This window comes from Vicia villosa, linkage group LG2 (assembly GCF_029867415.1).
Source record: "Vicia villosa cultivar HV-30 ecotype Madison, WI linkage group LG2, Vvil1.0, whole genome shotgun sequence".
In the NCBI taxonomy this organism is placed as follows: domain Eukaryota; kingdom Viridiplantae; phylum Streptophyta; class Magnoliopsida; order Fabales; family Fabaceae; genus Vicia; species Vicia villosa.
The window spans coordinates 102,951,772-102,977,869 of NC_081181.1; the positions used below are offsets into that span (position 1 = coordinate 102,951,772).

Consider the following 26,098-nt stretch of genomic DNA (forward strand, 5'->3'; position numbering starts at 1 on the left):
GTGAAGTATCAGAGATTGCCAACATCTTCTTCCAATCTCAATCTAAATCATCCCAAACTTTATTAGTGGTAAGTTTAGTGCATTTTTTTCAATTGTTAGATCCATTATTATATCTCTATTAGGGTTGTTTAGGTTGTTTAGATCCATTAGTCAAACTCTAAACTGCTATTTAGGTTGTTTAGAATGAATAAAATTAGTTATGTTTTAGGATTTTGGGGTCTGCCATTGGAGGTTGCAGAGAAGTTCTTCGCAGGGGTGTTTCGGAAGTTCATTTTCGAAAACACCTCCATTCCCAGTTTCGGAAATGAACTTCCGAATTGTATCAGTAGTGTAATTTTTTTTAGTTCTGTATGTTGTCTCGCATATTAATCGATTTCAATTGTTTTCAGGAACATGTCAGACAACCTAGCACACATCAGACAGGGTAGAGAGACCCAGACTGCGTCGACTAGACGCGAGCGGGCTGCGCAGCTGGCGTCGACACGGGGACGGGGGCAGGGCCGGGGACGACGTGTGCGAGTTCCCGTGGAGATGGACGAGAGTACCTCTACATCTGGATCGAGGAGTCGTCTGGCTCAGGTATCTTCTTCCCGCCAGCAAGGGGAGGATGAGGAGGAGGAGGTATCGGAGGTGGCAGTATCATACCACGAGGCGGAGGATGTACCGGATGTTGACCCTCCACTCGGGGAGGAGGATGAGCAGGAGGAGGGCTTCCCGGGAGGGCCCAGTGACACTTCAGTGCTGATATCCTACCGCGATCACGTCGCTCGGCGGATCTGGGAAGGAGAGGTATTTTTTATAATTTGCCCGACTACATTATTTAACCGTTTATAATTTAGACGTTTATTCAATATTTTATTAACCGTCTATTTAACATACTTTTTTATTTGTTTTTTTGTAACAGGAGAGAGAGTCGTTGAAAATGGTGAACCATGCCCGAAAGATTTTCAGTCTGTTTAAACCGACTGCCGAGTGGTTTAATGACGCTGTGAGAGGTTCAGGGCTCAGTGGGCTCTGCATGACGGGGTACACCACCATCAGCCATGGCATGCAGGGGGATTTTGTGGAGCGGTGGCACAAGGAGACGTCTTCTTTCCACTTGCCGGTTGGGGAGATAACGATCACCTTGCATGATGTGTAGTGTCTTCTCCACCTGCTGATCAGGGGGCCACTATTGACCCACTCCCGGATCCAGAGGGTCGGAGCCACTGAGTGGATGGCGCTCTATTTGGGTATGGAGCCCGAAGTTGCTGATTTTGAGTGCGCCACGACATCTGGGCCTCATATCCGGTTCACCACACCGAGCCGCTACTTCGAGCACCACCTGGTGGCGGCGGCCGAGGCTGAGGATGCGGGTGACGAGCTATTTACACATTATCACCGTGGCTGCGCTCTCCGGTGCTGGTACATGCATGTGGTAGGCGCTGCGATCTTTGTGGACAAGAGTGCGAGGTACGTCGACGTGACCTACCTCCGCTACTTCATGGACTTGACCACCGTTCACCAGTGGAACTAGGGGGAAGCTACTCTGGCATACCTATACCAGAAGCTGAATGAGGCCTCCAACTGGAGGACGAGGCAGTTGACCAGATCCTGCACACTACTCACGGTACGTTTCATTTTAATTGTTCCGTATTTATTTATGTTTCGTATTTGTGTTTCGTATTTACTTATGTTTCGTATTTATTTATGTTTCAGAGCTGGATCATCTCCTACTTCTCCCGCATCCACGGCTTCCACATCGATCCTGCGTACGTTGACGCCATGCCCAGGGCCGCCAGATACGTTCTCTAGAGGGGGAACAATGCGGTGGGACCATACCGTGGGTACTTGGACCGCACGATGCACGATGACGTCACTTGGAGGCCGTTCAGCGACTACACTCAGATTGTCCCCTTTGACGGCATATCTCTATATTCTGGCTGGTTGGCATGCGGGACTACCATCATGGTCCGGTATCTCCCTGAGCGGTGCATGCGGCAGTTCGGATTTGTGCAGATGATACCCATGTCACCCTTTGAGGCTGCTCCCGACACAGTGACCAGAGTGCTGCTCACTGCCATGTTTGAGGATTGGGAGCATCATGTGGTACCGGAGGAGTATCGTCGCATGCGGGTCACCTAAGACTGGCACAGTGTGGAGGGGTACGTCACATGGTTCTATCGGATGTCACATCCTCTTCTGACACCCGACGCTCCCGGCACTCCTAGGCTAGCACACGAGGAGATCCTGGAGAACCAGCAGGCCGAGGATGACCACGCCATTGATCTCCTGCTGATCTGCCAGCGGATAGAGATGCTTGGGCGGGACGCGTTGGATCGAGGTGTTGTTCATCAGGGCGGTCCAGAGGCAGTCGCCGTGATGGAGATGATCGTCACTGATGCGGGCCGTGCAGCGTCATACAGGCGGCAGAGGAGGGCCCAGGGTGAGAGGGTTAGGCATACCCAGTAGTGGTCGGGTTTATTTTTTTTTTGTTTTCGGATTGTATCTTTCGTACACTATTATTATTTGGATTTGGATCGGATCGGTTTGTATATATCACTATTCTTATCATATTAGTATATTAGTATTTTTCTGTTTATATATCGCTTATTTTATTTGCCGTCTTTCTTTAATTAAAAATACGAGGCTGTTTCCAAAATCATAAAAAAAAAACATAGTTTCTGCATAATTCGGAAGTTCATTTCCGAAACCCCCCAAAATCTGAAAAAAGGTGTTTTCGGAAGTTCATCTCCGAAAACACCCCCCATTTGGTGTTTTCGGAGATGAACTTCCGAAGTCTGAGAAAATTTTAAAAAAAATACTTCGGAAGTTCATTTCCGAAGCAGGGGTAAACTGGGGTTTTCGCTGGAGGTGACCCCCATAGGGAGGTGGGTAAAGAAAAAACCTTGAAATTTTGTTCGATCAACGACAAAATATCACACACCATGTTGAGACAACGTGTAAGACAACACGGTATAAAAGAAACAGAGAACAAATAAACTACTTAAATAACTCAGATAATTGTTAACTCAATTCAGTGTAATATCACTTATGTTTAAAAGACATCATCTCAATGAAAGGAAATTCACTAAATCAATAGTCAATAGTACATTATGGTCTTATCTGATCTCTCTTAGTTCGATGTTCTTTTCTTAATACTATCCATGAATTTCGACCCAGACTCTCATTGAATCTGCCCTGACTTCTCCTTTTACTCCTCAGGAGATTATGGTGTTATTGCCTTGTGTGAAGGTAACAAGATTCATGACCATGATGATTTTAAGTTATTACTAAATAACTTAAAATAAGACTGAGTATTTGAATACTTCGAATAAATAACGAACTAACCAACCCTACCATTTTTAGTGTAATTCATGATGATATCTTCCATAATGTGGTAAGCATCTCCATAAACAAATATTGAACCTTTCAAAACTGTTCTCAATTCTTCAACAAGAATTTTCAATTGAATATTAAATAATTGAGCTAGTTGATTAGGGCATGTGACACATTTCTCTCATATATGGTATGCACCCAATAGGCCAAACATTTACCACAAGAATTTTTCTTGCTCCAAGATTCAACAACCTCTGCAAATAGTTGTAACATATTATGTATACAATTAACAAAGAAAATATAAATATTCTTATATGAATTTTTTGTGGTTGGTAGTTAGAAAAATTACTGTTAATTGTACTCTGAATGTTGATATCATGATGGCTACAAATGATTCCGGAGACAAAAACTGAAAATTTGGAATTGGCGGAGGTGACAAATAATTATCAAGGAAATCATTTGAACCAAATGCTACTGTGAAGAGAACATTGTTAAGCAATTTGAGAGATGCATCGTTCATACTCTATTCAAAGTTAAAGTTCCAGAATTACTATTATTAATTGGTAATTTCTTTTTCGATGCCATTAACTATAAAAAAAATGAGCAATTATAACTCAACAAAATTAATAAATAATAATTAATAAAAAAGTCGCAATATCATAATAAATATCAAAATAAATTTGGTACTACTTCATCAAGAAACAACAAACATAAATATAATAATATAAAATACAAGTCAGACTCTTTATAGCTAAATTATTATTTTGATAATTTAACCACATTTGCTGTGCCACACTATCTTTTATAACCCCGCGCATAACAAGTTCATCTCTATCACTTCTTGGACCTTAATGATTGTCATGAGATACATTTTGATTTGCAAGTTCAGCATCTACTTCTGCTATAAGATCTTCATCCGAGTTTACACTCATTAGATAATTGTGAAGAATGCAACATGCAAAAATGATTAATTTTTGAGCTTTGACTCCATAATTTGGCTCTGTTGAATTAGATAAAATCTCAAATCTTTTTTTCAATACACCAAAGGCTCTTTCAATTGCGTTGCGTAAAGACGAATGTTAAAGATTAAACAACTCTTTAGAAATTTCAGGTGGATTTCTAGCTGAATATTCTTTCAGGTGATACCGAACTCCTATATAAGGTGTAATTAATCTACTTGTCAACATGAACCCAGCATCAACAAGATAATACTTTCCTATAGTAAAGATAAATAATAAATGTGATAGTTTAATTAAACATATAATATAAATAACTATAAGTCTAGGTTATTTTTGTATTATTTTGAGGAATTTTAAGTTTATCTTCACGTGTTAATGCATTCTTTATTATTCTCGAGTCAGAGGCAGACTCTTCCCATCCCGCAAGCTCATAAGTAAACTTTAAATTAAAAGTACATGTATCTAAAAGATTTTGTGTCGAGTAGTCTTTCTAACATACCACATAAGGTCATAAAAAAGTTTGAGGACCCATTCTTAATATATTTCTACTAGTTTCATTGTTACTAATTTGGTACAATATTTCTTCACGAACTCTTTCTCTCCCAGAGCTCATACTATAACACAACTTTCTCTTACGAGACTTTCGAACATACTAGTAAACAACAACACATATTAGTTGAACTATATCTCTTCAACGTATATCAAACCATTTGTTAATAACAATTCTTTGATCTTGATCATTCATCTAACCCAATAAAATAATTTATGTAATTAAAAATAAGTAAAATAATAATAGAATACTAAAAAAATTAGACAAAAAATATTAAACTTAGAAATTTTATTTTATTTGTAACATATAATTTTGATCTTAATAATTTATATATATAAATTATATCATATACTTAAACGTATTTTAAAATTATATTAAAAATAAACAAAATTTAAAATATATGAGAATTTCTAATAATTTATATATATATATATATATATATATATATATATATATATATATATATATATATATATATATATATATATATATATATATTTTCAATTATGTTCTATAAATTTGAAAGATTTCACATATTTACGTGAATAATGCAATATTATAAAAAGTGTGATATTAAATTATTTGTAGATAAATATTTATGATTAATCATTAAATTCATAATACATATAAGAGTATATCAATCTAAATTTCAGTTATTCTTTTAGTATTATTCTATAACTTTTAAAACCTAAGATTTTTTTTATTCAATGTCATGTCCAAAAAAAATTTAAAATCGTATATTCTATACATATTTTTTAAAAATCATATTATATCTTATCTTATTGATTTTTTATTTGGTGTTCCTATATTAATCAAGTAACTCCATCCATTTTTTTTTTGTTTATTATTGTGGAAGAGATATGTTCTTACTTGGTTAATGGATTGTTTATTAATACTATTATTTATTATAGGTTAACCATCTTAATAAATTAATTATTTTCACTTTAATAAAAAATAAAGAAAAAATAATTTTGTAAATTAAAATGAAACTTTAAAGAGTTTTTTTTTACCAATCGTTAGTTGGTCCAGTGGTGATTGGCGCTGGGCTTGGTAGGGTCGGAGAACCACAGTTCGATCCCCCGCAACTGCGATCGGGAGGGGATGGAACCACTTGATGCCAGAACTCGCCCCCGAACCGGACTAAACCGGTGGTATAAAGCCAAAAAAAAGAGTTTTTTTTTAAATTTTATAGGCATTAATGATTTTAAAATTTATTAATTTCAGTTATTAATTTTTTAGTGAAGTTTTCTTAGTTTTTTATTAAATAGTGATATTTTGATTCTTAAATATATTTATGATTTTACTACCTAAGGAGGCGATTTCCGGCGAAAGCGATTCCTCAGGCGATTTCCGGCGAAAGCGAACTCAAGCGACAGAGGGTTGAATCCTTTGGTGTTGGTTTAAACTCCTAACCTTAGGGTTAGGGACCACGGCAGAGGAGATTTAGGGTTGAATCCAAGTACCCAGAGTTTGGAGATGGGGCGGGGTCGGCCAAAGAAGAAGGCGGCATCAACTCCACCGGCGAGCGTACGAGTATTCTCGGCAACTCCAACTTTGAATGGTAAGGTTTTTACAGGAACAAGTGTTTTAAGCAAGGGAAAGCAAGGTCTAGAAACTATCGTGGAGGAGCCAGTTGGGGAAAGGAAGAAGGAGGGGACGGAGGCTGACGGGGAAAGGACTCCAAAACTATGGGTAGACATTATCCAAGGTAACAGAATCCCGGCGAATGGGAATGAGCTTACTTATACGCCTCCGGTGATTGTCAATGGTGAAATGGAGATACAAATCGAGGAACAAGATGTGATAGCTGAGAAGGAATTCTGGAAGAATGCCCTAATCATGTATGCAATAAGGAATGAACTCTCCATGAACGCAGTCAAGAAATTCATGGCCACCACATGGAATTTTGTCTCCCTCCCGGACTTATACTACAACGAAGAGGGCTATTTCCTAGCAAGGTTCAAAACAAGAGTGGATAGAGATGCTGTACTCATGAGAGGACCATATACAATCTTTAAGAAGCCTATCCTCCTCCATGAGTGGAACCATGGGTTTACTTTACAGGATGATGTTCTTAGGGTTCTACCAATTTGGGTGATATTCCCATCACTGCCGTTGTACTACTGGGGATCCCAAAGCATTGGGAAGATAGCTAGTGCCATAGGGAAACCCTTGATGACTGACGAATGCACAGCAAAGAAACTAAGAGTTTCTTATGCACGAGTTCTAATTGAGGTGGATGTCACAAAATAGTTACTACATCAAATTACAATTAGAAATCCACAAGGAGAAAAGCAAATACAGCAAGTTGATTATGAATGGAAGCCACCATTCTGCAAAAGCTGTAACAAAGTTGGGCATGAGTGCAAGAAGAAAGAAGAAGTGATCAAGAAACACAAAGAACCTCCAAAGGTATGGGAGCAGAAAAAGGTAACCGTAGTGAGGGAAGACAATGCAGCAGCAAACATCACACAGCCAGAAATACCATGGATCACTGCCTCTAACACAGCTAGGAAAGGAAAGCAAGCAGAAATATTGACAGTGGAATGCAGTAATGAGTTTGAGGGCCTTTTGGGAGAATGCTCTCAAGCAAGGGAGGTTACATGATCTGCTAGAATGTGAGAGGGCTTAATAAAAATGCAAGGTGCCTAGAGGTTGGAGCCCACCTCAGACGGCAAAAGGTAAATTGCATTGCTCTTTTTGAGACTCATGTGAAATTGAATAAATGCAGCCAGATTAGAAAGAAACTTGGTTTTGATTGGGAGTATACTGATAATTATGAGTATCATACCAATGGGAGAATCTGGCTAACTTGGAACCCTAGTGTGTGGAGTATGAAAGTCATTGATAAAAATGATCAATTTATTCATACTGAGGTTTATACTAAGCAAGGAGTTCTATCCCACTACCTTACTGTCATCTATGCCCATAACCAAATTATTAACAGAAGGAGGTTGTGGCAGGATCTATACCGACTCAATAACACCATCTAAGGACCATGGATTAGTATCGGTGACTATAATAATGTACTGAAAGTGGAGGATAGGCTTGGAGGTAATGAGGTTCACATTGCTGAATATATAGATTTGGAGAAAATGATGGGTGACAACAACCTCTTTGAACATGACACAACAGGACCTATCTATACTTGGTCTAATAGACAGTTGGAGAATCCAATTTATACAAGAATAGATAGAGCATTAGTCAATACTGCCTGGTATAATGCTTTTCCCAATAGTGAGGTAGAAATTCTGAACTCCCACATCTCTGATCACTCACCCTTGCGTGTTAAGATGGATGGTACATACCAAGTAGCTAAACAGAAACAAAGATTTAAATTTCTGAACTGTGTGGTGGACCACCCTGAATTCCTCACCACTGTGAGAGAGAATTGGAACCAAAAAGGCACTGCTTACCCCATGTATCAACTGTGGCAGAACCTCCAAAGACTGCAATTCAAACTCAAAGGGCTAAACTGGAACATGACTGAAGGGATTAGAAACCTCAAAGCAAGCAGGGAGCACCTTGACAAAGCTCAAAGCTGTTTAAATGTTGATCCACTGAACCCTGAACTTTGCAATAATGTCAAAATCTGGACTGAGGAAGTGATTAGAAGTGCAGAACTTGAAGAGAAAATCCTACAACAGAAGGCAAAAGAGGACTGGATTGCATTGGGAGATGGCAATAATGCCTTCTTTTATGCAAAACTGAAAGCAAAGAAGCGGCAGACCCAAATCACAATGCTTGAGGATGAACATGGGCAAAAATTTACTGAACATGATGATTTGGAAAGAGAAGTTTTGGAGTTCTATAACAAACTTATAGGCCAAGCTACCAGCAGCAGACAACATATTGATATTAGCATCATGAGGAATGGGGCTTAGTTGAATAGAGAGCAACAAGATAGTCTTGTAAAAGAGGTGACAGAAGAGGAAATATGGCAGGCACTGCAGAGCATTGGGGACAATAAAAGCCCAGGTGCAGATGGGTACAATGCCAAATTTTTCAAAGCAAGCTGGAAAATTATAAAGAAGGATGTGATCAAGGCTATCAAAGATTTTTTTGAGAACAATAGGTTACAGAGGGCAGTTAATTGTGCAGTGGTGACACTCCTCCCTAAAACCAAAGAAGCTAAGACCATGAGAGAGATGAGACCGATAGCTTGCTGCACAACTCTTTACAAGATCATATCAAAAATCCTCACGAGGAGACTGAGCAGAGTTATTAATCAGGTGGTAGATGATAGTCAAACTGCTTTCATACCAGGTAAAACTATTCATGATAATATCATTATGGCATATGAATTGTTAAGAGGCTACAATAGAAAGCACTTATCTCCTAGATGTACTCTGCAAATAGATTTACAGAAGGCATACGACACTGTGGAGTGGGATGCTCTGGAACAGATCATAAATGAGATGAGCTTTCCAAGTAAATTCACCAAGTGGACTATGATTGCAGTGAGAAGTGTGTCATACAAATATTGGATAAATGGCCAATTGAGTAGGGTCCTCCAAGCCAAGAGGGGCTTGAGACAAGAAGACCCTATCTCCCCCCTCTTGTTTGTTTTAATCATGGAATATCTTCATAGAAGCCTAAGTGCCTTAAGGAGGAATCCTGACTACCACTATCACCTCAAGTGTGCCAAGGAAAATATTACTAATATCTGCTTTGCAGATGATATGCTCTTGTTTTCCAGGGCTGATGAGAAATCCGTTCAGGTTTTGATGGAAGTCTTTGATAAATTCTCTGCTGCAACAGGTCTAAAGGCTAATCCCTCAAAGTGCAAAATTTATTTTGGAGGGACACCTGAACATATTCAATAGACTATTGCTGGTAATATTAGCTATACTAGTGGTAAGCTCCCTTTCAGATACTTAGGAGTCCCTCTATCCACCAGAAAAATTACTGTGAACCAATGCCAACCTTTAATTAATAGAATGCTGGAAAAAATTCAGCATTGGTCCTCAAATCTTCTGAGTTATGCTGGCAGACATCAATTGGTGAAAAGTACTTTGGTTTCCATAGCAAGTTTTTGGATGAATGTCTTTCCTCTCCCAAAAAGTATCATTAACAGAATTAACTCGATTTGTAAAAACTTCCTTTGGTCAGGTAAAGCATCAGGCAGAAAGGCATTGGTAGCTTGGGATAGTGTGTGTCTCCCAAAAAATGCAGGTGGGCTGAACATGACATGCCTTATGGAGTGGAACAAAGCAACAATGATCAAATTGCTTTGGAATCTACACATGAAGGCTGATAAGCTGTGGATCCGGTGGATAGGAGCTTATTATTTGAAAGGTACAGAAATTATGCAATGGCAAGTTAGCAAGTCACACTCATGGATGATTAAGCGTATAACCAAGATGAGAGATTTGGTGGTAGCTAGTGAGTATTGGGTAAAGAGCATACAACAAAAGAAATTCAAAACGGGAGACATGTATGGGGAACTCAGGGACAATGGTATTCCAGTCCATTGGAGGAAAAGTTTCTTCCATAACTTTGCTCGACCTCGCGCTTGTTTCATCCTATGGCTTGCTTTGTGGACCCGGCTACCCACGAAGGAAAAACTCGTGTAAATTCAAGTGATAACTGACGGTTTATGTAGTTTCTGTGGCCAAGCTGAAAGTATCGATCACCTCTTTTTTGCTTGCAGGTATACTTATGGTATTTGGCAAAAACTTCTCACATGGTTAGGGTACAGCAGGACCAGTGGGGACTGGACTAATGAGAGCAAATGGTTTAGCATGGAAACGGCTAAGAAGGGATGGAGGAGAAAGCTTCTCAAGATGACTATGGCTGAGTTGATCTACCATATTTGGCAGGAACGGAATGGTATGATTTTCAACCAGCAAACTCTGGAGAATGACCCTGTTAAACATATTCATTATTTAGTGGTTAACCGGGCATATACCATAGGAAAGATCTAAAGGGTCATGTGAGATTAGATACTTTGGATATTAGTTAATCAACTAGTTTGTATCAGGTTATGTTGATTGTATGGTTGCCTGGATCTACGGATCGGCTTGTAACTTCTTGTTTTGGGTAATAAAAATTCCTTTTACTCCAAAAAAATATACTTTTATGATAAAAAAATTGTAGATTAGTCCTCGTATTTCTCATTCGTTAAACAAAATAAAGTAATTAAACATAATACATATTATTTTATATAGGTATATTATGATAAATCAAATACTATACCATTGCATAATTTTTTTTAAAGTAATATTCAGAGTTTAGTAAGTAACAACTAAATCGATTATAACTTACAACTACAATTTATTTTGCATTTTTATTTTCAATAAATAATTATGCATTTTAAAAGAATATATAAAGATAGTTAATAATTATTATCATATTAATAACAATAATTATTATAATTTAATAATAATAATAATAATATAATTACTACATTAATATTTTTCTATAATACACTTTCTTTTGGAAAGACTCTGGAATACACTTACTACAACATTTATCATGACTATATAAAAGGTGAATTTTTATTTACCCACCTCAAAAAGGTGGGTAAAGTTACCTTTAGTTTAAAATGCATTGAAAACATTAAATAATTGTTCTATATAATAAATAATTAAATACATAAAAATTAAATGGCACCATCTGGTGGAATGTACACTACCCATCTTTTTGTGATGGGTAGAGAAGTTGTCCCCTATCAAAATATATCATTATTATGATTCTCATTTATTACACAATAAAATATATTGACAAATGAGACACATTTTTTATGCATATATTATTTTTGAAGTCCTTTGAAGATCTTAAAAAATTAAGTAAATAAATTAAATCAAACATATATTTCTCTAAAATATTTTGGTTAAAGACATATATTTACATGAGTTTTCATTTTTCACATAATTTTCAAATAGTAAAAATACAAATGTAGCAACAATATAAATTTTCTTTCTTCTTTTCATTCACTAAAAAATTGATACATTCAAATTAATCAATGTAAAGAAGAGAAAAATGCAAAAGTATATAGTATAATAATATATTTATTCTCAAGAAAGTTATTACAAAATAATATAACTAAAGTATTTACATAACTAATATAACAGAGTAAAGTCGAGTCTTAAACCTGTCATATAAATCAAAGAACAATTAGCATATATGTTCAAAAATAACAAAAATAAAAAAAAAATATAGATACAAAATAAAAAAGTTGGTACCTTGTGAACTTTGTTTGAATAGAAGGATAAAGATCTACAATAAAAAATACAAAATAAAGTAGAGTTAAAGTATAGATAATTGTTATATAAAATAAGTCGAGTCATCTACGGTATAAAACTAATCATAGTTCAAACGTATGTGAGAATAAGAAAAATAATCGAAAGTATCAATTGTTTGAAGAGAATGATGAAGACTTAGCCAAAATATATAATATAAATATGTCAAATTCATTCACCAAATACGCATTCATATATACAAGATACAATAATGGTTACTAAAAACAAAATAAATCTTATTAAAAACTGTAACTCCAAATTTTACTAATTAAAATTTATTATTCATTAATATTATTTTAATTGAGATTAAAAACTGTAACTTCCAGTTTAACTAATTATAATTTATCATTAACTAATATTATTGTAAGTGAAAGTAACTATAGAATATGAAAAAAAATATTTAATAGTTGGTGCAATAAAGAATAAAAATTATTATTCATATAAAATTGATATTTGTCTTAAGTGATTAAATTTAAAAAATGATTTTTTTTTTAACTATAATAGTTTTTTAATGTTACAAATAGTGAATATTTAGAGAATATATTTTATTTCCGTATAAAAATTAATATTTCAAAGTAAGGGAAAAATAATTATTGATAGGATTTTAATTTTCAATTTATTTTGATTATCATAATGATTTATTAAAATTTTTGTAGAATTACACTCTATAAATGTTGTAACTTATAATTTTAAGATTTAAATGTTTTTGTTAATATAACTAATGATTTAGTGTTTTTTTATAGAAAATGTGTGGTTAAAGTTAAATTGAAAAATAATATAAAATATTTTAATTTAAATAAATTTAGGAAATATCTAAAGTAATCATAATCAATGTGAGTAAATAATTATTTACAAAATTTTCATTTTATTTTCTTTTTATTGTCATAATGATTCATTAAAATTTTAGTATATATTATAACTGATAATTTTCATATTTAAATATTTTAAATAATTTTATTATGTTTTTATTATAATAAAAAATTGTGTAACTCATTTAGAAAACACATTATTTTTAAAACAACACTTTTATTTCATTTTTATCTTTAAAGAAGTAATTTATTTTTTAAACATAGAAATTTGTAAAATAGGTGAAAAAAAAAAGAAAGAAAAATAGAAAAGTAAAATATGAAAAAAAAAATTTAAAAGTTGGTGCAATAAAGAGTAAAAATTATTATTCATATAAAATTGATATTTGTCTTAAATGATTATATTTAAAAAATGGGTAATGCTAACGAGTGCCCCGGGGGCACTGGTTAAGAAATTAAAAAGGTAAGTAGAACATTGTTTAATAGATTAAAAAGATAAGTTTTTTACCTAAAATATATGTATTTAATGCATTGAAATTATAAACAATTAATTTTACTAAAGAATATTATGTTTATTCAATGAATTGATCTAGAATAATTTCTTTATTTGGAATGCTTAACCAGTGCCCCTGGGGCACTCGTTAGCATGACCCTTAAAAAATAATTTTTTAACTATAATAATTTTTAATGTTACAAATCGTGAATATTTGTAGAATATATTTTATTTCTATATAAAAATTAATTTTCCAGAAAGATGGGACGAGGGAGGCCGAAAAAACCGGTTCCACCGCCGCCGGCTTCTAACCTAACGGGAACGCTTGAAAACTTGGTTCATTCTGGTACTAATGAGAAGCAACCTAGCTCGAGCTCCAAACCTGTAGATCAACCGAGTGTGAGTTCCAGTCCAGTGGAGAAATTGATTGAGAAAACCCCCATTTTAGGTGCTTGCCTTAAAAAAGATGAGACGGCTTGTGAAGGGAGGAAATTGTGGGTGGATGTGCTTAATGATAACCGTAACCCTGCAAAAGGAAGATCCATGAAATTTGTGGCACCCAAGATGGTCAATGGTGAGATTGAAGTTGAAATTGTTGTGGAAGATATATTGTCTGAAGTTAATTTCTGGGCATCATCCTTGATCCTCTATGTTATAGGTGGTGATTTGAGTATGAATGCACTGAAGAACTTTATGACTAAAACCTGGAATTTTGTTCCTCTGCCGGACATGTACTACAATGAAGAGGGGTACTTCATTCTCCGATTTAAATCCTTCAGTGACAGAGATGATGTCCTAATGAAGGGGCCTTATACTATAAGGAATATGTCAGTCCTCATCAGAGAATGGAGTCCTGAATTCAAATTGAAGGATGATTTTCTGCAAACACTTCCCATCTGGATCAAGTTACCACAACTTCCTCTCTACCTCTGGGGTGAATCAAGCTTAAATAAGATTGGTAGTGTTGTAGGTATCCCCCTTGTTACTGATGAATGCACTGCGAATAAGCTTCGTGTCTCCTATGCCCGAATTCTTGTGGAAATGGATATCACTAGAGAGCTGCCTACAAAAATCATTATAAGGGACAATGAGGGTAACAAACTACACCAGCCTATAGAGTATGAGTGGAAGCCCTCCTACTGCAATAGATGTCAAATGCCAGGCCATAATTGTGAGCAACCCAAACCTAAAACCAAGCTATGGAAACCAAAGGAAAAACCCGAGGTAATTGCCAAGGAGAGTACTGAGGTGGTTAAAGCTGGGTCTACTGAGGTACATGATAACACTTTGATTTCTCCATCTGTAACTAAGGAACTTGCTAAGTCTCCTGAGTCTCAGAACTGGACTACAATCAATAAGAATGGCAGGGATCGAGGGAAAAGACCTATGGTTGAGACTGCTGCTACTACTTAGTCCTATGAGAATGGTTTTGATGCTTTGCAAATCTTGAATGAATTGCAAGTATTGAAAGATTCTGGACAATGTTAGTTTCATGGAACTTACGGGGGCTCAATAAACCTGCTAAGCTCAGGGAGATAAGCTCCCGTCTCCTAGAGCTTAAGGCAGATATCAATGTCTTGATTGAAACAAGGGTGAAACAAGGGCAAGCTAGTAGTGTCAGGAATAAACTTCAGCTTGGTAGTAATTTCATTGATAACTACACCTCCCACCCAAATGGCAGGATTTGTGTTCAATGGAATACAACCAATGTTGACTTAAAAGTGGTGACATCTACCAGTCAAATGATACATCTGGGTGTTTACAATAATCAGGGTGAGTTCATGTACTGGCTTACTGCGATTTATGGCATGAATAAACTTGAGCAGCGGAAAGTTTTATGGCAAGACTTGGAGAGGCTGAACACTCAAGGACCTTGGATTATGGCTGGTGATTTAAACAATGTCCTCTGTTCCCAAGACAGGATTGGAGGAAAGGAGGTCCATGATTCTGAATTTAAGGATCTAGAGGAGATGATGAAGAACAATGATCTGACTGAGATGTCTAGCAAGGGAGATTATTATACTTGGTCTAACAAGCATCACATAGGAACCATTTATTCTAGGATTGACAAGATATTGGGGAATATTGATTGGTTCCAGGCCCACATGGATTATTCTCTTCAGATTTTACCTCCTAATGTATCTGACCACTCATTTCTTCTTTTGCAACACCATGATACCCCTGTTACTAGGCACAAACGATTCAAGTTTCTTAACTGTCTAACTGACACTAATATGTACTGCAAAACTGTCTATAACAGTTGGAGTGTACCATTTGTAGGAGGGCCTAGCTATGTGCTTTGGCATAAGTTAAAGAGACTCCAAAAAGACTTATACAAGTTGAATAGGCCTCTACTATCTGCCAGACAAAAGATCATCCAAGCTAGAGAAAACCTTGGGAAAGCTCAAGAGGATCTCATGGAAGATAGATGGAACACTGAGAAGATGGCGGCTGTTAGACAATATAATGATGAGCTGATTAGATGGCATGAAATTGATGCTAGTATTTTATAGCAAAGAGCAAAAATTAAGTGGCTCAAGGATGGGGATGGCAACAATTCATATCTACATGCCTCTGTCAAATTGAAACAATCATCTAAAAGTCTCACTATGCTGCACAAGGAAAATGGCCATATTATCACCTCTCAAGAGGACATTGAATGTGAAGTCCTCGATGTAAATACAAGGTCACATTCACAAAGAAGTTTTTGATCCATGGCAAACTCCACAAGCAAACAAACAACAAGGCTTAAGCAAAAGAACTCAAGGAAATGCTAGGTTGGCTATTCAAGACAAATCAGGTCGACCTGCAATATATCTAGGTCGACTCAAAACTAAGAAAACAAGAAAGTTTCAGAAATACCACAAGTAGGTCGACCTAACCACACTCCCAGGTCGACCTAAACTGAAGAGTTTTTGTCATATCACTGTTAGGTCGACCCACTCACATCCACAGGTCGACCTAATCTGAAGAATTCTTCAAAAAGTTGAATTAACTGATTCTAGGTCGACCTAACCTAGCAATAGGTTGACTCAACTGGCAACAAATTCATTCTGACTCATTCTTACCTATGTTAGGTCGACCTAAGCACCAAGGTAGGTCGACCTATCTGCTAAAAACTTCCCAAATCATGTGTTCACTCTGCTCCAACATACCAGCAACTCATATATATTGTCCAAGGCTCAATTATTGAAAATAACACCAACGACTGAAAGATACACAAAGGCTTCTCATTTTCGTTCTTCGTCATCTCCAACACAATTACACATAATCATTCTTGCGTTGAGGGTTAGTGATCGAGTTCGATAACGTCCATGGAACGGAATTGAAGATTCCTAGTGGGTGAAGATTTGTGGGGTTTTTGGTGAATAAAATCCGAGGGTTTTGTCCTCCAAGATAGGTGTTTCTTGGGGGTTTTTATCAAGAGGTTTCATCGAGGATCCATCTGAGTGTGAAGATTGAAGAACAAGGGTTCAAGGCAATTCAAGACACTGCAGAAAAGGGATCAAGTGAAGCTCTTGGATCACCTTGATCTGACTCAAGATTAAGGGGGAAGAAGATTCAAAGGATCGACAAATTCGGTTTATTGTTTATCGCTTTGCTTTCTTCTTTGTATATACTACTTTCAACATTAATGGAAGATTTCCCAATTTCAATTTGGAATTGGGGGCAGACGTAGTCGTAGCGAGGACGATCGACGAACTGCCTGAACAAATATCGTGTTCTTGTCGCTTTTATCTTTTCATTTACGTTCTGTTCATATTTGGTCATAATTGCAAAATTGATTAACGATTCAAGTGTTAAAATTGTGAATTAAAGTTCTGCATAAACATCACAATTCACCACATCTTGAATCATCATCAATTTGAACATTATCACCAAGTGTTTGTCGTTTTGCTTATTCCATTATTACTGCATTGCAAACCAAAGTTTGTCAATTTAGAAGATAATTGATTTTCAGCTGTGAAACGTATTGATTCGATAACATATCACTTCATCATTAATCTCAATTATCTTGTGGTTTTGTCACATATACGACCCTTGCAATAACGGTCCGGAATAGACGCAAGTCGATTCAGAACCGCTTTCGCTTTAGTTCGAAATAATTCCAAAAAACTCTGTGAGATCTTTTCACCCCCCCTCTAGATCCTCAGGCCAGCGTCTAACAAGTGGTATCAGAGCCTGGTTTATTCCGTGCTACGTGAAACACTTATTGGAAAGATGGCTTCCGGACCTAAAGGGGCTCACAATAGAGCTCCAGTTTTCAACAGTGAAAACTATGGCTATTGGAAGGATTGTATGTGTGTCCACATCAATGCAATTGATAGGAACATCTGGAAAGCTATTGTCAATGGTCCCTTTCAGATCACCATGACAAATGCAGCTGGTGCAGTTGTTCCAAAACCAGAAAATACTTGGGATGCTGAAGATGAAAAGAGATATGCATACGATTGGAAAGCGAGAAACATTCTAATCTCAGCTCTAGGAGTTGATGAATACTATCGCGTTTCCCATTGTAGATCCGCTAAAGCTATGTGGGACACATTGCAAGTTGCCCACGAGGGAACGGATGATGTCAAACTAGCTAGGATCAATACGTTAACTCAAGAGTTCGAACTCTTCCACATGGAAGATGGCGAATCCATCGAAAACATGCAGAAGAGATTCGTTCACCTGAAAAATCGGTTAAATTCTCTTGATAGACCTGTTTCCAATGCAGTTGCTACTAACAAAATCTTAAGATGCTTGAACACGGAATGGCAACCCAAGGTTACAGCAATAAAGGAAGCAAATGATCTAAATACCTTAGACATTACCACTCTTTTTGGTAAACTAGAGGAACATGAACAACACCTTAAATGCCTTGACATGCATGAGAAAAGGGCAAAGAAAGAAAAGAACATGGAGAAAGAGGTAGAGAAGAAGTCAATAGCTCTAAAAGCTTCAAGCTCCAAGACCTCAAGACAAGAGCTAGAGGATAGTGATACAAGTGATGACGAAGACTCCGATGATGAGGAAATGGGACTGTTTGTGCGAAGATACAAAAAATATCTAAAGAAAAATGGAGCAAAACATTCTGACAAAGGCTTGATCAACTATAGAAAGCAATCAAACAAGTTCAAACAAGATGACGACAACAAAGGAAAAATCAAAGGCCCTTGCTTTAATTGTGGGAAAGCCGGTCACTACAAACCGGATTGTCCATACCTTAAGAAGGAAAAAGAGAAGAACCAAAGCAAAGGTCATAACAAATCTAAGAGAGCCTACATAGCATGGGAAAGTGATTCATCTAGTGAAAGCTCATCAAGCGATGAAGAAAAATCAGCAAACCTATGTTTTATGGCTCATCAACACAAGAAAAAGAAAGTTGTAAGTCATCTTAAACCTGAACTCGTAGATAAGGTATCTCATTCTCAACTAAAACTTGCTTTTGAAGAATTACATAGAGATGCAATTAAAGCTTTCAAACTTTTGGCCTCAAATAAGAAAATCTTTTCATATCTTGAATCAAAAGTTGAGAAAACCGAAAAGGATATGGAAGCTTTAAAACAATCTATGCTAGACATTCAAAAGGATAAAGTTGAAATAGATCCTACATCATGGTTTGGTTGTGAGACATGTCACATTTGGCAAAAAGAAGTAAGAGATCTAAAAGCCAAGTTAGACAAGGCTCTACAACCAAAAGTGACTTTTGCGGTTGATCCAAATAAGTTCAAAAGATCGTATACTCCTTTATATAGTAAATACACTTTTGTACCAAAAGTATCAACTAGCAAAACAGCATATTCTCATCATATTACCTGTCATTATTGTTGCAAAAAGGGACATATCATTGAAAAATGCAAATTTAGGAGAATTTTAGTTCCTAAAGGAGTATTTCAATGGTTGCCTAAGTGCAACAACTTCTGTACTCACCACCTAGGACCCAATGAAGATTGGGGACCTTCTATTCTAAATTAATTTTGCAGGAAAAGTGTCTTGACATCGCCGAAAGGTGGTGGTTCCTTGATAGCTGATGCTCAAGACACATAAAGGGAGACATATCACTTTTTGGTATGTCATCTATGAAGAACTATTCTTGGCAAAGGAAATGTAGGTGACCTGGCCACCACTAATGTATAAGATACATCACAAATACAAGTTAACCCGAAAAACACAAAGGTCGCATTACTTGATGTGCAATTGGCAAGTTGCATTGCAAGGAAATTTAAACCTATTCTAAGCAGAATATTGTTTGGGACCCTGTCCCGCATCCGGGAGAACATCAAGTAATCGATACTAGATGAGTTTTTCGCAAAATCAAGCAATCAAGTTATGAAACATTCTATCAAGACAATTCATCATCAAATCTAGGAGTATGGCACACTGACAAGAGGATTCCACACAATGATGACAAAACACCTACATATTGAGAAAGCGGTAACATGTTTATTGTTCACTTCCAAAAATTTTATTGATACTATAATATGCTATCAATTAACATGCTTATAGTGACTTCATATATGTTTATCTATATATCTCAATTACATATATGTGTCTATCATCTCCATTCATAACATATCATTCTTTGGGCATACAAGCAAGCAACTAAGCATAAATGCATCATATAGTAACATCCCTAAGGCATTTCAAACATTTGAAGCAACTTAGGTCGACCTAACCTGTATTTGAGTCGACCTACAGAAGAAAACTTTCAGCAGAAACCAAAAATGCCCAGTTACGTCGACCTACCCTCTTTTTAGGTCGACCTAATCTGCAATTTTTTTAAGGCTTCTCTGTTAGGTCGACCCAGCCTTCATTTAGGTCGACCTACTGCTTCAAAAATTCCCAAATTTGGGTCTGTTGGTCGACCCGACCCATCCCCATTCATTCATAATCATTCCTCTTTTCTTTCCCACTCATTCTCACATCATTGTGTACGGCCAACCCTAATTCCTCAAACCCAAAGGTTGTCAAAAATCATCCCTCTCACACAAATCATCAGCAAGAATGCCTCCAAAATCAAGAAAGGGAAAGGAAATCGCATTTGGATCATCCTCTCAACCGGTAAGTGCTGTAGCCCTTGTTCATCCTGATTGCAAAGAAAATTTTGAAAAATGGAAAATGAAGAGGAAGGTAGTCAAGCAATATATCTATAATCAACATGTTGCTAAGCACATGCACATTCCTGATGTTGTCAGTCTTGTTCAGCATCAAAATGTTCACCCCCTTTTGGAGTGTGCCACACCGTATTGTGAAAACATTGTTAGGGCTTTCTATGCAGGGTTCACAAGAGAGGAAGGTTGTAATTTTAGGTTTAAGATGGGGTCGAGATCCCATATTGTTGACAAACGAGCCTGGATAAGTATCTTTGGTCTTACACTCTTAGGAGATGAAGTTCGTATAGAAGACGGTGACTTTCCGGCCAACTATGATCATGTCGCCTACATGAAATCTATTCTCAAAGACCCTGTCATCTTTGACAAGCAAAATGAATCCATCACAGCCGGTCACCTAAAAAGAGATCCTAGGCTCCTCAACTGGATTATCTCAAGAGTTATTCGACCACGAGCAGGCGGATTCTCAAGAATGGAACGAAATGAGGTTGTGTTAATGTACCTGATTCAAAACAGGACACGTGTGCACTGGCCACACTTTCTTACTGCCAAGTTTGAAGAGGTAAAGCAGAAGACTACTGCTCTATGCTATGGCTCAATCATTCAAACAATCGTGAACCATTTTGGCATGAAACTCGATGGATTGTCCTACATTCACATGAAACAGAATCAAGACTTCTCCCAAACAACCTTAACCCTCATGGGATACCATTGGGATCCAAATAAGAAAACCTACTATCTCATTCAAAAGGGAACCGGAAAGATCATCTACAACTATGATGATTCTACGGAATTTGGTCACATTGCAGGGAATGAAGAAGAAGGAAATGATCAAGAAATAGCAAATGATGAGGATCACACCATGGAAGATGTAGCTCATGACACGGACTCAAATTGGCAATATGTACCTCCTCAAGAGGAAGAAATTCCTTGGGGATACACTGCTCCACCTCCGCCGGATCAGTCCAACATCATCTCCATGCTTGAAAATATGCAACTCCTACAGCAACAACACTTCGACACACAGCAGCTTCAGTTCCAGAACATGCAACAACTCCAACAAGATCGATATGACGAACAACAATGTCAATATCAATCACTATACAGCCTGGTTCAAGACCACAAAAGCGATTTTGAGACTTTTGCCTCCAACTTGACTCTAAGACAGAATCAGTTTGAGGAAACAACATTGCATCGTCATGCCAACATAAGTCAAAGCTTCAATACTCTAAACCACTCCGTGCTTGATCTGTTGGAACAAGTTGAAGAAGATCGTCCTCAAACATTTCAAAGAGGAAGAGGAAGACGGGGAAGGCGTTAGGATGCATATCTTTTCACTCCATCATATCATCACATCTCATTCCATCATTGTCATGAATATTTACTAAAGATTTCTAAGTACTTAATTTAGTTTTTTTCTTTTAAATCTGTCTGAATATTATGTGTGCTTGGTTGTAACATTAAAAGTTTTTTTTTTTGGATATTATGTCACCTCTACTTGCTTCTGTTAACGATTATGTGTGCTACGTTCCTGCCTTATCTATTTTATACTGTCTCTTGTTTCTATTACTCGTGCATTTCTTTTTTTTGATGTTGTCAAAGGGGAAGATAGATGCTGAGAGTACGGGGAATAGATGCTGAGAGTACGGGGGAGCTTAGTTATGGATGCTGAGAGTACGGGGGAGCTTAGTTATGGATGCTGAGAGTATGGGGGAGCAATCACTACTTGTGGGGGAGCAATCACTACTTGTTCTGCTAGAGATGTCACTGATTGTTTGCCATCATGAGATGTCATTGAGTGTTTGCCATCATCAAAAAGGGGGAGAATGTAAATACAAGGTCACATTCACAAAGAAGTTTTTGATCCATGGCAAACTCCACAAGCAAACAAACAACAAGGCTTAAGCAAAAGAACTCAAGGAAATGCTAGGTTGGCTATTCAAGACAAATCAGGTCGACCTGCAATATATCTAGGTCGACTCAAAACTAAGAAAACAAGAAAGTTTCAGAAATACCACAAGTAGGTCGACCTAACCACACTCCCAGGTCGACCTAAACTGAAGAGTTTTTGTCATATCACTGTTAGGTCAACCCACTCACATCCACAGGTCGACCTAATCTGAAGAATTCTTCAAAAAGCTGAATTAACTGATTCTAGGTCGACCTAACCTAGCAATAGGTCGACTCAACTGGCAACAAATTCATTCTGACTCATTCTTACCTCTGTTAGGTCGACCTAAGCACCAAGGAAGGTCGACCTATCTGCAAAAAACTTCCCAAATCATGTGTTCACTCTGCTCCAACATACCAGCAACTCATATATATTGTCCAAGGCTCAATTATTGAAAATAACACCAACGACTGAAAGATACACAAAGGCTTCTCATCTTCGTTCTTCGTCATCTCCAACACAATTACACATAATCATTCTTGCGTTGAGGGTTAGTGATCGAGTTCGATAACGTCCATGGAACGGAATTGAAGATTCCTAGTGGGTGAAGATTTGTGGGGTTTTTGGTGAATAAAATCCGAGGGTTTTGTCCTCTAAGATAGGTGTTTCTTGGGGGTTTTTATCAAGAGGTTTCATCGAGGATCCATCTGAGTGTGAAGATTGAAGAACAAGGGTTCAAGGCAATTCAAGACACTGCAGAAAAGGGATCAAGTGAAGCTCTTGGATCACCTTGATCTGACTCAAGATTAAGGGGGAAGAAGATTCAAAGGATCGACAAATTTGGTTTATTGTTTATCGCTTTGCTTTCTTCTTTGTATATACTACTTTCAACATTAATGGAAGATTTCCCAATTTCAATTTGGAATTGGGGGCAGACGTAGTCGTAGCGAGGACGATCGACGAACTGCCTGAACAAATATCGTGTTCTTGTCGCTTTTATCTTTTCATTTACGTTCTGTTCATATTTGGTCATAATTGCAAAATTGATTAACGATTCAAGTGTTAAAATTGTGAATTAAAGTTCTGCATAAACATCACAATTCACCACATCTTGAATCACCATCAATTTGAACATTATCACCAAGTGTTTGTCGTTTTGCTTATTCCATTATTACTGCATTGCAAACCAAAGTTTGTCAATTTAGAAGATAATTGATTTTCATCTGTGAAACGTATTGATTCGATAACATATCACTTCATCATTAATCTCAATTATCTTGTGGTTTTGTCACATATACGACCCTTGCAATAACGGTCCGGAATAGACGCAAGTCGATTCAGCACCGCTTTCGCTTTAGTTCGAAATAATTCCAAAAAACTCTGTGAGATCTATTCACCCCCCCTCTAGATCCTCAGGCCAGCGTCTAACACTGGACTTCTATGGTAAACTCATGGGAACTAGGGAGCTTAATTTGGACTTTGTTGATACTGATGCCTTGAGAAGAGGACCACAGCTGAATGGAGATCAAAGGAATGAGATGGTCAAGCTAGTCATTGAAGATGAGGTCTTCAATGCTCTAAAAGGCATTGCTGACAATTCTGCCTCTGGGATTGATGGTTAAACATCAAAGTTCTTTAAAGTTAGTTGGAACATCATCAAGATGGACCTACTTGCTACTGTCTATGAATACTTCACTAAAGGTAAACTTTACAAAGCTTTCAACTGTACTTTGATCTCTCTTATTCCCAAAAGTAGCTCTGCCAAGTATGTTAGGGATTTCAGACCAATATCTGTCTGCTCTACTGTCTATAAGGTGATTTCTAGGATTTTGACCGCAAGGCTGAGTCGGGTTATTGGAAGCATTGTGAGCTCTAATCAGGCAGCTTTCATACCTGGCCAGCAAATCCATAACCACATTCTCTTGGCCTATGAACTCCTAAAAGGCTATAACATTTAGCAGGGTCCTCCTAGATGTATGTTACAGATTGACCTTCAGAAGGCATACGACATGATTGATTGGTTGGCGCTTGAGACTATTATGTATGAAATTGGCATTCCTTCCCAATTCATTAAGTGGATTTTGCAAAGCCTTACCACTGTCTCCTATAGATTTAATATAAATGGAGCTCACTCTAATCTTCTTATTGCCAAGAGGGGAATTAGGTAAGGGGATCCTATTTCCCCATACCTGTTTGCTATCCTTTTGGAATACCTCCATAGATGCCTCCATAAAATGCAAGATGATACTAGGTTCAAACACCATGCAAAATGTGCTAAACTGAACCTTACAAATTTGATGTTTGCTGATGATGTGTTGCTCCTATCTAGAGGTGATCTTACTTCTGTGGACCTTCTGTTAGCAGCTCTCTATAAATTTCTGAAGTCCACAGGTATGCAGGTGAACAAATCTAAAAGCAACATGTACTTTGGTGCAGTCAGCCCTGAGATGAAAGACATGTTGCTTAGGTTAGCTGGCTTCAAAGAAGAATCTTTGCCCTTTAAATACCTTGGTGTGCCTATCACTTGTAAGAAGCTTTCCATTCACCATTACATGGGGCTGATTGATAAGATTGTTCAACGAACGCGCTCTTGGACGGCTAAACTCTTAACATATGCTGGGAGATTGCAATTAATCAAGAGTATATCCTTTGCTCTTGCTAACTATTTGATGATGTGTTTTCCACTCCCTAAAGCTGTTATTAGCAAGATTGACGCCATTTGTAGGTCCTTCCTTTGGACTGGTAAAGACACAATTAGTAGGAAGAGCCTTATTGCATGGTCGACGATATGTAAACCACTAAAATATGGAGGTCTGGGGATAATTAAGCTAAAGACTTGGAATGCCTGTACTATGCTTAAGCTTCTTTGGAATATTTGCAATAAACCGGAGAGCTTATGGGTGAAATGGGTGCATTCGTATTTTCTGAAAAACCGTAACATCTTTGAGATGCAGCCAAACACTACTACCTCTTGGATCATGAAGGACATCTTAAATGTGCGGGATTTGGTTAACACACATCAAACCATGTGGAATGATATGTGTCTAAAAGAGAAGTTTTAATGTGGGAACTTTTATCAAACTTGCAGTACTAGCCCGCGAATGCATTGGAGTGGCATCTGTGCGCATAACCTAGCAAGACCTTGTGCTGTTTTCATCTTCTGGTTGCTCTGCCACCGTAGGCTTGCCACGAGGAGTAGATTACATCGCTTTGGTTTTATTGATCATACTATGTGTTGTTTCTGTGACAAGGAAGAAACGGATAACCATCTATTCTTTGAGTGTGAGGAAACTAAAGGTATTTGGACTACTATCTTACACTGGATGCATATAGTTTATAGCCCGAATAAATGGGATGAAGATTTTGAGTGGATTATCAAGATGGGGAATGGTAAAGGTTGGAGGGCAAAGTTGTTTAAGCTGGCTATTGTGGAAACTGTCTATGGTGTGTGGCATCATAGGAATAGAACTATGTTTGGTAAGGCTAGCAACCAAACTCAAACTATCAATGAGATCATGGAGAAAATTGTTTTTAGGGGCTGGTTCTGCAAGAAACTCAAACCACATATAGCGTCCCTTATGGTTTTCTAGGAGCTTGTTAGGCCTTGTTCCTCTAGATTGCTGGATCGTGAGATCGCTTTGTACTTCATCTTCTTTTTGGAATAATAAAGTTCTTTTTTCCAAAAAAAAAATTAATATTCCAAAGTAAGGGAGAAATAATTATTGATAGGATTTTTATTT

General features: G+C 37.1%; 1 protein-coding gene across 1 annotated transcript; it reads left to right on the forward strand.

The window, feature by feature from the left end:
- The first annotated feature begins 24,592 nt into the window (after positions 1–24,592).
- Positions 24,593–25,420, forward strand: LOC131649698 (uncharacterized). Its single transcript, XM_058919453.1, has one exon. It carries the CDS (start codon positions 24,593–24,595, stop codon positions 25,418–25,420), a length of 828 nt encoding a protein of 275 aa, XP_058775436.1.
- Positions 25,421–26,098: the final 678 nt, after the last annotated feature.

Excerpts from the sequence above, each read along its gene's own strand:
- LOC131649698 (XM_058919453.1), top strand. The coding sequence starts at position 24,593 with ATGCAAGATGATACTAGGTTCAAACACCATGCAAAATGTGCTAAACTG.